General features: G+C 37.0%; 2 protein-coding genes across 2 annotated transcripts in view; one reads left to right on the forward strand and one right to left on the reverse strand.

Annotated features, from left to right (window-relative positions):
* Positions 1 to 813: 813 nt before the first annotated feature.
* Positions 814 to 5,465, reverse strand: LOC107071167 (uncharacterized). The gene is made up of 5 exons (XM_089172278.1): positions 4,090 to 5,465; positions 3,590 to 3,936; positions 2,751 to 2,832; positions 1,922 to 2,142; positions 814 to 1,861 (listed from the first exon to the last, which is right to left on the reverse strand). Exons 2-5 carry the CDS (start codon positions 3,637 to 3,639, stop codon positions 1,000 to 1,002), a joined length of 1,215 nt encoding a protein of 404 aa, XP_089028404.1. The 5' UTR covers positions 3,640 to 3,936; positions 4,090 to 5,465; the 3' UTR covers positions 814 to 999.
* Positions 5,466 to 5,692: 227 nt separating this feature from the next.
* LOC107071182 (uncharacterized) overlaps positions 5,693 to 12,583 on the forward strand; it is a 33,595-nt gene continuing 26,704 nt past the window's right edge. The window contains 2 exon segments of the mRNA XM_015329948.2: positions 5,693 to 7,064; positions 7,066 to 7,406. Coding sequence (XP_015185434.2) covers positions 6,319 to 7,064; positions 7,066 to 7,406 — 1,087 coding nt within the window. The 5' untranslated portion in view covers positions 5,693 to 6,318.

The following is a 12,583-nucleotide window of genomic DNA, read 5'->3' on the forward strand; positions in this document are numbered from 1 at the left end:
ACTTTTAAAGGATATCGGAAGTTCTTTGCTCGTGTTGACTGGCACGCGTGTTCACGTTCCGTTATTTCCTGTCTCGGCACGAGTCTCCTTCTAATGCGTTCACTATAGTGGCGTTGTTATTGCATCACAAGTTTCACATTTACCTTTATTTTTTGTCAAATAAAATCAAGTAAAAGAGAGAACTTAATTATCTTTGATATTTTATTCCATCAAACTCGTTCAACGTCGTTTGCTTGCTTATTAAATTTGTATATTATTACATTATCAAGTTTGAAACGTTCAATGTGATTTTAATGTTTAGAACGAACTAATGATTTTTCGTAGAATTCGTAGTTTCCCGTTTGAGCATTTCCTCCAACCATTGTTGCTGAGAACCACAAAACGCCGTTGGCATTAACCGGTCCAACTTGTCGTAGTAACAGTTCCACTTATCAAGGAAATAATTTCCTAGATCGCATTTTGGTAAGGGCAACTTTTCACAAGGTTCACCTGTTGAAGTTTCATTTAGTATTTATAATAATAAATCTACGTTTTTTATTTTTCATGAAATTTTGTGTACCTCCGCAAAGAGTACGAGGACAATCGTGTTGAAGACCGTTTCGATGATAACAATCGCAGTCGATGAACACTTGACCCGCATAGAGTTCTCTTGATTTCACTCGCTTCAAACGACGTTTTCTTCTCTTAGTCGAACAACTCTTTTGCGAACTCTTATCCCCGGATGCCTCTGACCTCAGGGATTTCTTTTCCGATGGTGAAACTTTTTCTACAATTCTATTCTGTGAAATTGGAATTGGTATAACTCTCGTTGTAGTATGAAATTTCCATTTTTAACACATGCACGGTGGATAATGGAAAATTAATATCCTTAATGTTTTAATATTTAAATGGAACAATATTACCGATTCAATTCAAGTTAATAATATTTTATTTAATATAATAAATAGACACTCTTGTACAAATTAATTACACACACACACACACACACATACACAGAGTCTAAGTACAAATGGTGTGATCTAATTGACACGTTCGAGTAGTTTCTCGTTTCATTGGAATCATTTGGTCTTCGTTTCTCTCCAATTTACTGTGACACTGTTCTTGTTTGTCACGTTCTAAAAGGGCTCGAGGTATAGGAAGGAAGCACTCGTCCTGAAGTCCATTCCTTTTTGATCGACATGCTCGATATTTATCTAATTGGCTCTTTGAAATGTAATCCTTATAACGTTCTAGAGAATCTTGCGAAGCGGATAAGGAAAACGCGTCTTTAGAACATTTTCTTAGAATGGTAGAACATTCTGAGGATTCTACAGTTGTTGGAATAATTCTGCTATCTTTTCTACATTCTCCTTCTATCAATGATTTCTTTAAAGGTTTGCAACATCTTGCTGGACAAATACGATTTGGTTTCTTTATTGATCGATCAACAAAAGTTGGACGAAGCTTTGATTGCAAAGCGATTGGGTCCAGACCGTTTCTACGTTCACAAAATTGTGGTTGAAATTTGTCAGCAGCACCGGCACAAGTGGCCACACAGTTTGGCGGAGATCGATAAATATATTCTTCTGGATTTGCCGTACTTTCTAGAATTTCTGTTTGACTTTGGGTTACATTTGGATGATCGTATTCTTCTACCTCTTTTTTCGTTGGCACACATTCGACTTGAATTTCAGATGATTCGGGAGACCTTTCTCGATGGTTAGAAACTTGAACATTTTCCCGCATTGGTCCGAAAAGAATTTTCGAAACAGGACATTTGTCATCGTTGGAAATTTGTCCCGATTCCAAAGCGTAGGTTCGTAGCAAGCGAACGTTGTCTTTGGATTGTTCGCAAGTGTCTTCGACTGGACACGATGTTACCCTAAACGTAGACAAAATTATTGACGATGTCATCCATGGATATTTGAGCTTTTAAAATTACCTAGAATATGGTCCAGTTGGTGTATGTTTAGCTTCAACGTATAGACCCATCTTCTGACTGTTTGCATCCGAATTTAAAGGTGGCACTTGAAGAATCTGAGCCACGGGTCTATTAAAGGCATCCAAACGACATTCTAAGATCGTACATCCTGAGGGATAGTCTTGACGACAAGTGGCCAACGTAGACGAGGGTAAAACTTTACAAGCATCCTGGCCATTGGCCTGTCGAAATCAAATTACACATGCATCTCCAGTTGTCTCTTCCTTTCTGCTTTTTGTTTTTGCCTCGTTAACGTTTGACATTTTCATTCACAGTTCGTACGAAACTTTTAATGACTTTAATTAATTTTATTTTATTTTGTTTTTTATTCTACGACGAATCGGAGACTCGTTAATTCAATTTTGTCGGACCATTTTTATTTCTGAATTTTTTCTTTCTTTTTTTTTTTTTTTTTACGAGTTAAGAACGAGAAAGGATGTGACAGAAAGTAATAATAAAAAGAGTCAACAGCTGCATGGAAAAAAAAAAAAACAAGAAAGAAAGATGGTGGGGTCGAGTAGAAATTGCGAGGACGTAGAACGATTAGTTGAAGAGAAAAAAGAAGAAGTCAAATACAATGAACGAAGAAGAAGAGGCTGTTGACTCGTTTATAGTAGCCGCGTTTCTTTCATCTTTCTCTCATCTCGCTCTTCTACGGTTAATAGTTGAATTTTTCTTCTTTGCCAACAATTTCCGTCCAACTTTTTAATATTATACTTTTTTTTTTTTTTTTCCATTATCCACGAGAAAGACTCGTAAAGTACGAGGAAAGAATATGAAATTATCTTACTGGATTACTCGAACGCTTCTTATTGTTCTCATCGATTTGAACGCAAATTACTGCTGGTATTTTATCGATTCTCGTATCCTTTCTGAAATCGTACAATAGAGTTTTCCCTTTATTACTCTTACCATAGTATTTCAAATAATCATCAAATTATTTTACATATATTATACTCTATTATTTCTTTGAAATATAACATCTCTTTTTTTTTATTATTAAAAAAAAAATAATAATTTTAAATTATACTTTTTACAAACTTTTACTCCGCCCTGTTTTATTGTATCGCAAATTTGATTATAATAGTGAATTTAACGATTGAAAGAACAAGTCGTCGAATGATGATGACAATATGAGAAAAAAATCAAATTGCACAAAGAGAACATTTGATAATAGAATTAGAGAGAGAGAGAGAGAGAGAGAGAGAGAGAGAGAGAGAGAGAGGGAGGGAAGTAAGTGCAAACGATTACAATAATCTTTTCTGTGACTCCTTTGGAAAGTGTAACTCTAAATGGTATTGGTATTGTTCGAGGTCACGAATTTTGCATTGCTCGGTAAGCTGGTGGCACACGTTCGTCCGGTGGTCATCGATTCAAATACGAAATAAGCATGCTGACCAATGTCCTGTTAGAGTATGTAAATTAATTCACTTCCCTTCAAGTACAACCCTTTTATCGTTTCTTTTGATGTAACTTTCTCGACAGCTGTTTCTCATCCTGCCTGCCTGCCTCTCGGTGCATGATTTTTTTTTTTTCATCATGGTTTATTCTCTTATCAATGATATTTCTTTTTTTTTTATTCATTTTCATTTTTATTACGTAAAAAGAGGTTTTTTTTAAATTACTTACAAAGCATCGGTAGTCATCGGTTCATCCTGTTGAACATTCTCGGAAATCATCGTTACAGTCAAATCGATTTCGTAATCGTCGAATTTGCATAAAAATCAAATCGCCAAGGTTAAAACGATTTTGAAAGGGAATGGAATTTGAAAGGGAAACAGATATATATATGTATCACGAAATTCTTTTTCAATCAGTTGAATGAATCATAACACGGACAGGAATTTAGAGAAATAAGTCGATTGACGACGACGACGACGACGACGACGCACGTTCGGAGTTCGTTGAACGTAGCTGTCGATGATCTTATCGATTCTTCTCGAATGGACGACATTTATATACACGTATATTCGTATCTACAGGGTGGACCAAAAGTTTATTCATAATTTAAACAAACACAAAAAATTCATTCACATTTTATTCAGCATAAATTCAAAGTCAACGTAATTAAGTATTACATGGTAATAACATGGATGAAGTATACTAATTATTGAACACTGAATATTCACCAACAACGATTATCCATAAAAGAAGATTATCCATGAATCGTTGCTTCTACTTGACATAGATTCACACCTACTTTCATACATATGTATGTATGGGTTGTATTAAGTAAGTCTCTCTCTCTCTCTCTCTCTCTTATTAGTCCCCTGCGACGCCATTTTCGAGAAATATCATTAAACTAAGTAATTAACGTTTAGGTCATCTTTATTTAGAGCCATCCCGCAGCGTCTGCAGAAAACGAGTGTCGGATTTACGAGACGAGATTAAGGAACACGGAGATGAAGTGATATTAACGTAGGGGAAAAGAAGAGGAAAGAGAATGAAAAAGAAAAAGAAAAAGAGCTAGAGAGAGAGAGAGAGAGAGAGAGAGAGAGACGGAGAAAGGGATGAGCATTAAGGGAATGACGCGTGGGAAGAAAAGCTTGGAGGCTGTAGTCTCTTTCGTGTGGGCGAGAGACGTTGCATCTTCCCTCTCTCTCCTTTTTTTTTGAGTCTGCTCTTGAGACGCTCGATGAGAAAGAGAGAGGCATTAAAAAAAAAAAGAAGAGGGAAAACGAAATAAAAAACTCGTTCGGTCTTATCGCCAAAGTGTGTGAGGATGCGTTACCAAGAGGATGGATAAGTCAGAAGGGTGAAATATCGAATCGATTCTCTCGAAGGTGGTCTTACCGAGAAGGTGTTGCTGATTCTTTCCTAATAAGTCATTGGAAATGAAAACAATGTGACGTAAGATATCTGTTGTTTCATCAGAATTGCATTAGGTTCTTGGATTCTTGTCGAATTATACAAATGTTTGAATAAATTACAAATGGGTTGGAATTTTAGGAACTTTTAAAGTACCTAAATGTTATGGTCAAAACGTGCTGTAATGATAGTAGACTCCTCCTCATCTTTTATATTCGTCACGTTTTTCTTTTTAACTCTTTTTGTTTCTTTCCTTTTTACTTTTGTTTTTTATTTCTTTTTTTTTTCTTTTTTTTTCTTCCGTTAGACGACAGGCACTTCTCGTTCCACGCACGATTCATTCGTGCGTCCCTAGCGTAACATAAAAGAAAAACAGCTTCGTCTTACGCATTTGCGACGAATGTGAGACTGGCGCCAACGAAAAGGATATGATTTTTCTTTTACTTTATTTCTCTTACTAAATTTAGAATAGATCTTTTAGAAAAATATAAGAGTACAATTTTGACAAAGAATTAGAAAATCCGAGGGAATAGGTTTAACGTTTGGTATTAATAATATTTAATATTTCATTCTTTCTTATTATTAATTATCAAATATAAAACATGAAAGAAAAGTTTTGATTAAAATTGATGTTAAATATCCCGCTGATAATTGTTCAAAAATGTAACGTTTTGATTGGTCCATCAAAATATGGAACTTGAGCAAAGCGTAGTATATGCCGCGTTAGTGGCGCATGCACGATCACGTGACCCTACAATTCCGAAGCTTCGAAGAAGGGCCGAGCGGGGCGCTGCCAGTTTTTGTCCGATTAAAACGCAACGCTTTGAGCAGACAGTCGCGAGCGCTTCGACTGTGAGGATCATTATCTCATTGAGATATATTTTCTTCTCGTATCTTTCAAACGTGTTAGTAGTCAAGTTTTATTCCAGTGTGTATTCCAATAGTGCAAAAAGTGATACGCGTGTGTGCAATTTATTTTCTCTCCGAATAACTCGGTTTAACGTACATTTTTATTTTCTCGAAATATCAACAATTGTTGTTTATTCAATGATAAAGTTATTTACAACACTATATATCAATATATTTACGTGTGTATGAGTCAAAGCTTGATCATAATCGTGTCATAGGTAAAAAAGATAAAAGTCGATGATTCATATTGGAATTTTGGTTAGAAAAATATTATTACGTGTGAATTTCACTCTATCGGAATTTTTCTTTAAACGAGTCGTGACTTGAATAAGGCAAGAAGATAGAGAAAGAAGAAGAAGAAGAAGAAGAAGAAGAAGATGCTGCTTCCATCGATGGGTGCCTTTTTATTCTCTACCTCTCTATCTTTCACTTTCTAAATCGTAATGTCCTCGTGGAAGACATGCCTCTTATATGACTACGAAGCCCGAAAGATCTCACGAAGTTGGCCGAACGTGTTTAAGAATAAATCACAGATACAACTCTAGTCGTTTAGGGTTTTAATTTTTGTTTAAACATATGAATTATGTGTCGTTTTTCATTCGAATTGATTGTTCCAAAATGAAGGAGATGATGTGATAGCCATGTTGAACATGGATAATTCAAGCGAATCGCCAAAAAGGCGATCGACCTTTTACGTTTCTTTGGATGGGGGAGAATCTCGACAACCGGCAGCAAAAATTCCTAAAACTGGGAACAATTTAATCAAATCTCAAGATGGAAAACAACAAGAAAATACGAACAATAAATCGTCGTCGTTCGTATGTAATACTTTTCCAATTGGTAATTCGAAGACAACGTCTAACATTGTCAGTTCTGCCGTGCCAAAAGTAATTCTTACAAGAACTCTGAGCAACAACGAGTCCATACCAAGCTGTAGAAAACCGGACGACGGTTTACCTGAACCTTACAGAGGCAAAGTCCAGTCTTTGACAAGGATATTTGAAAGCGCCAAAGGATCTAACGATCGATCAAGCAGCGCAGGGAACGAAGAAAGAAAAAAGGTAGAAAGGACTAGGTCCTTTAAAACGATCGAGAGGTTTCAGAATCGATTTACCGGTCGAAAGGATTCGGCAAAGAAAGAGAATCGTTTGAACAATACGATTGCTTGTTTTGAACTTGAGGAAGAGGATAATAATAAACGGAAGAAGAAGAGCAAAAACGATGAGAACGAGAGTACTACGATTGATGATAATAACAGGATCAGCAGTAACGTGGTCAACAACAATAACGTGGTCAACGTCAAATGTTCTTCCAATGGTGGTGGTGCTGGTGGTGGTAGTGATGCTGCTAGTGCAGGTGCTGGTGCTAGTGTTGGTAACAGCGGAAAGGGGGGAGGAAAAGAAACAATCTAGCGGTAATACGACTTTGACGAATCTCTTGATAAGAAGGACTCACAGTACGAAATTAGCACGAACTGGTAGTTGTTTGGTTCGTTCTGGTAACAGACATGCTTCCGTCGATAGTAGTACATCTTCGATCGTCGCAGTGGCTGCTGCTGCTGCTGCTGCTGCTTCTTCTTCTTCTTCTTCTTCTTCTTCGGTCGTCGGTACCGAGAGAGCTAAGGATCGTGACCGCGAGGTCACGGCCGATCCTTCTGCGGACAACTCGGTCTGCATCGAGTCCTCCCTCTTCGAAGATGCACCGGACATCGATGGGGGAATGCATTCTGGTAACACGTCTTTTCTTTTTCTTCCTTTCTAATTGCTTTTAACTTAAAATCCGATATCATCTTACGCCATCGAATTTCTATTCGAAATATTTACTATGCAAATGGAAGGAGGAGGATACATTTTTAAAATTAGAAATAAGTTGTTGGTGATTTAAAAGGAGTAGATAGGAAGGAACGATAACCAGACGTCATTATTATTTTCTCGTTTGTGCTGTCCCAGTCGGAGATTGTTGTCTTTGGATGATAGACGGATCGTTGGAAAAGCAGATGGATTCGATGGTTCATTTCTCTGCCTAGAATCGAGTTGAATTGCCCGAAGCTATTGGACGAGACTTTTCTCTCATCCGACTTTTACGAAGCACCAGGGAATATAATCGTAATTACAAAGTGCGAAATTATAGAGTCTGCATTATGGCCCGAAGGACCGAGACGAACTTTCTTAAGGGCTTGCTTGCCGTATGAAGCACACCCCGTAAACTTAAACTCGACTGTCTTCTTCGATCATTTTCCTTTTCTTTCATATGTCTACGCAACAACAACAAAAAAAGATATTAGTAAAAATGATTTTCTCCTTCGTTCTTGTAATTCTCGATGAAATTCTTAACCCCTTACGAGTTTTCTACAAAAGTTACACGAAGATATATTCTTACGCGACAGACACGAGAAAAATATTCCCCCCTTTGGAACTTTATTAAAACCGCAAGAAAAACGATAGCCAAGCTTGCGGTCTCTTACCACCGTCCCTACCACACCCCCTCGAGACATCAATGCGTCGGTATGTTGCATGGAATAATAAATAAATAAATAAATAAATAAATAAAGGAAAAATATAATGTATCCTCGGTACTCGTATTATCCTTCTTTTCGTATTTTTTTTTTCTTTTTTTTTTACATTGCTCCAAGCTCCGAAATATCCCTTTTTACTCTTTTTATTTTTTTATTTTTTTTTTTTTCAAGAGTAACGAGAACTCATTCCACTACGGACACGTTTACCCACCCTTTTATTCTTTCTCTCTTTCTCTCTCTCTCTCTCGAACACACGTTCAGTAAGCCGCAGTATGAAAAAAAAGTCGCAGAGATTGCGATGACACCGCAGATTGCAGCTTCATTACCGTTAGGCCGCAGGTAACGTTGGCCAAGAGCGAAGGGATGCCTGCCTGCCTGCCTGGCTGATTTCGTGCTCTAATTTTTCTTCTCATTTTTGTGCAAAGTAAAAAAAAAAAAAATAAAAAAAAGGAAAATCAGAGAGAAATATCCTGGCACCTTTACAAATCGTTTCGTATTATAAAAAAAAACCCTGACACACGTAAGCGAGGAGTTATTCAAATCTAGAAGAGAAAAAAATACTCGCATTACTGTTCCATAAATTTGCAATTATTTATGATTTAAGATACATAAATCTTCACGTATGAACAATTGATACGTCATATTTGGTTGTCGTCGTCGTCGTCGTTGTGTTGTTGTCGTCGTCTAATGCAATAACTTTAAACACGCGTGTATTTTCTCAAACGTGGTAGAATTTATGCGAGGGCGATTGTTTATATTACGATGCAGAGGAGCAAGGTCATCGAACCGAGAAACATATAGACGTGCATACGTATAGGATTTACGCAAGAGCAAGTTTTGCATCGCGAGACGACTGGGAGAGGAGAGAAAGAGAGAGAGAGAGTGGGTCGTGAGAGTACGTGGGACGATTATCTATCGCGACACATTTTTGCGAACGATGAGCATGGGTGATCCACTTTGCGGCTTATATATTCTCTTCGCTAACAGCTGTTCCAAGTCTTTATCAAGTTCAACGCGGATCGAACGGACGTGACGTAATAATAATCATCCGTACAAATGATTATCGTTTAAACTACGTATCTCCTCCGACAACATCACCCTCTTCTCCCTTTCATTCTCTTTGCGAATACAATTTTCATGCTAACGAAACAAACAAAAAATTTAATATTACATAAACGACGACAAATAATTATTTATCAATGTAACTTTTTATCACTGACAACTGCGTATTCAAATCTTCATAAATGGGTCAGTGTCCAAAGTTTTCGAATGATATTCAAAATTTGTCGAGTAACTTTTGTTTCATCCTGTAGAGAAGCGAATCAAAAAAAATGTGTGTCAGCAGTATCTCTATCAGAGTGATAAGAATTAGCAAGGATAACAACATTGCAATAATACCATCTTATACTAGATATTTAGTTACATTTTGTATAATTTTTTTTTCTTTCAATATAATCGGTGAAATAATAGAGAATTATTGGGTCATGTATTCATAGAATATTGAAATGATCTAGGGAGAACTTTTACAGATGAATTCTGGTTGGCAATGAGACCGAGTTTTTCCTCGTTAAAGATGATCATGCTGATAATCGAGATTCTCCTCCTCCGGTTGGTGAATATGGAAATCTCTCTCTCTCTCTCTCTCTCTCACTCTCTCACTCTCGCAGTTTTGCAATTGAAACTTCTCTAGCCTCGTTACAAATTGCCATCTATGCAACCCTCGTATAATTCCTCCCTCCCTCCCTCCTTCTCCCTCCTTCTCTCTCTCTCGTTTTTTTTTCTCTTTCAATTGATCGTGTCCTCGAGGATACATTTGCGCGGCCTACCGTTAACTAATGACTTTTGCGAACGACCGACACACGATGCGCACATACACACGCATACGAATCACCCACATACGAATTATTCGACGTACTTTTCTAAACGTTAAGTACATACGAGGAGCTCATTGCAAGAGCAAAACTGTGACACGTTCCATGTCTCTCTCTCTCTCTTTCTTTCTCTCTCTTTGCTGATGTCATTTCCTGCAGCTTTTGTACTTGTATTGTGACAAAATTGAGAATAGGCAGGACGATTAAATCTTATTCTAGCATGGATAACCTTTTTGTCCTCTGAAGAATGAATGCTACTTCTTTGAGAGACTAGAATATGTTAACTGAATCATTTTTTTTTTCTTTCTAACTATTTCAAAACTGTATTGTGCGTGCGTGCGTGCGTGCGTGCGTGCATGCATGTGTGTGTGTGTATAACTCATGGAATTGCTTCTATTAAGAAACCTTTTTCATATGTGTTACAATAAAATATTTATACTCGAAAGAAAAGTGCTGCATGCACACGCGCAATTTAATTATTTATCAAAAAAACAAATGCTGGGAAAGTAAACAGTTGTAATAATAATAATAATAATAATAGTAATAATAATGGAAAGAGTTAACGGTGAAAGGGCCGGATGTCTCTTCTTCCGTTATTTGCGAAAGTAGACAAGTCCCGTGAATGACTCATTCTTGTTCGATCTATCGACAAGGCTAATATTCTTCTAAAGTGACAAATTAACTTTGACTGTTCATCTTTCCCCTATCTTCTTTGTCCCATTGAAAAATATGAAATATATCAAATTCCGATACGCTTTTACAAGACTGTGACAAAAGTGTAGTTCTTTAATTCGCAAAAATGGGTGTCCCTTTAATAGGACCTTTTATGGTACTCCCCTAAACCTCGTAAAAAAACGACGAATATACACGTCAAACGCATTTAACTGGTTAAAGTGTCCAAGTGAGTGTCTTTTCTTTTCACTTATATTCTTCTTTCACGTGGGAATAATCATATTGCAAGATTTTCTCATTCGAGTTAAATATAAATATTTGTATTGACATTCAGAATTGTTGAAAATCTCGTGATCGAATTGTTTTAGATAAAAGAAGAGAAGAAAAGAGAAGAAACTCTTGTCGATCTTTTTTCTTTTTTTTTTTTTCAAAATTCAATTCTTTGTTGAGAAAGTAATTTTGTGGAAGGGTTCCTCCTTCCGGGGTTATATTATTCGTGGGAGAAGAAAAGTTTTACGAGTTCGCAATGGGTACCTGACAGAAGAGTATATTCCTTCTCTCTTTCTCTTTCTATTTTCTCTTTCTCGTAGTATAGAGTGAGAAGAGATTTCTTAAAGGATCGCTTTCCGGTTTGCGATGGAGAAAAACGAATGGTCAGGGTCGTTAATCCTGAGGAGGATGACGAGGCGGTAGAGAAGTTCAGGGGACTCCGTTCGAGTAAACGTGACTCATGCTCGTTCGAGGAAGAAGATAAGAATAAGAAGACCAAGATGGTGATGCTAAAAGAAGAAGAAGAGGAAGGAGAAGAAGAAGAAGAAGAAGAAGAAGAAGAAGAAGAAGAAGAAGAAGAAGAAGAAGAAAGCTGTAATCTCGATGTCGAGGAACAAACTCGATTTTACTCGAGACGTAATCTCGTTAAATCCTTTTCGATTAAGGATAGCTATTCTACTGTAAAATGTTTGATCTTTTTTTTTCTTCTTTTTCTCTCCCCAAGTTTTCTCCACTTTTTTCTCCCCCTCGGCATTTAATATTTTACAATATTGAGAAATGTTAATTTCAAGAAATTCGATCAAAATCTTTCATGCTCGTAAACTTTCCAAACAATATTCTTCGATAATAATGTAACAAGAAAATAGGAAGAAGAAAATGTAGAAACAACGAGGTATTACAGTCATCTCTTTTTTTTTTTCTTGTTTTCATTTAAAAAAAAAAAAAAAATCATTACAAGAGTAAACGATCAATATCTTTCCGGTGAGAAAATAATCCGATTCGTAATCACCGTTCTCTAGGTAATTAACTCTTAAGCAAGAAGTAGGTCGAGTAAATGGCAAGTGTGACTGAGAGAGATAGAGAAAGAGAGAAAGAGAGAGAGAGAGAGAGAGGGAGGGGGGACCATTAGAAGTAAAGCATTCGATTCGATTTCCTTTCTCCGCTTATTCCGCTTTCGTGTCTCACATAGAAACGTGTTACTGGTGGACATTCTAAGACTGGTAAGAAAGGGGGGGTGGAACCCTTCCATGCGTCATGCTGTATAAAAGCCCGAGGTGATAAGAACTAGAGCGTGCACTTTGCGTATATAGGGTGGGTCTTACGTGTATCTGACACGAAAACTAACGCATTTCTTCTCTTTCCTTCCTTCCTTCCTTCCTTCCTTCTTTCCATCTTTCTTTCTTTTCTTTCTGCACTGAAACGTGAAGCATGAATCATTCCTTCTACTGTGCCATGTTGCTATTACTGTTACTATTACTACTACACTACTACTACTACTACTACTGCTACCGCTACTTTACACTCATTTTTTTTGATATATTCGCTCTTGTGCTTTGACAGTCTTCTTTCCCCCGTTTT

This window comes from Polistes dominula, unplaced genomic scaffold (genome assembly GCF_049000335.1).
Source record: "Polistes dominula isolate Pdom_NZ unplaced genomic scaffold, Pdom_raw_medaka contig_73, whole genome shotgun sequence".
Lineage (NCBI taxonomy): Eukaryota > Metazoa > Arthropoda > Insecta > Hymenoptera > Vespidae > Polistes > Polistes dominula.

Excerpts from the sequence above, each read along its gene's own strand:
- LOC107071167 (XM_089172278.1), bottom strand. The coding sequence starts at position 3,639 with ATGATTTCCGAGAATGTTCAACAGGATGAACCGATGACTACCGATGCT. Across the intron at positions 2,833-3,589 it reads CCGATGACTACCGATGCTTT|AAAGGATACGAGAATCGATA; the intron begins GTAAGTAATTTA and ends GTACGATTTCAG. Across the intron at positions 2,143-2,750 it reads AGAAGCGTTCGAGTAATCCA|GCCAATGGCCAGGATGCTTG; the intron begins GTAAGATAATTT and ends TGATTTCGACAG.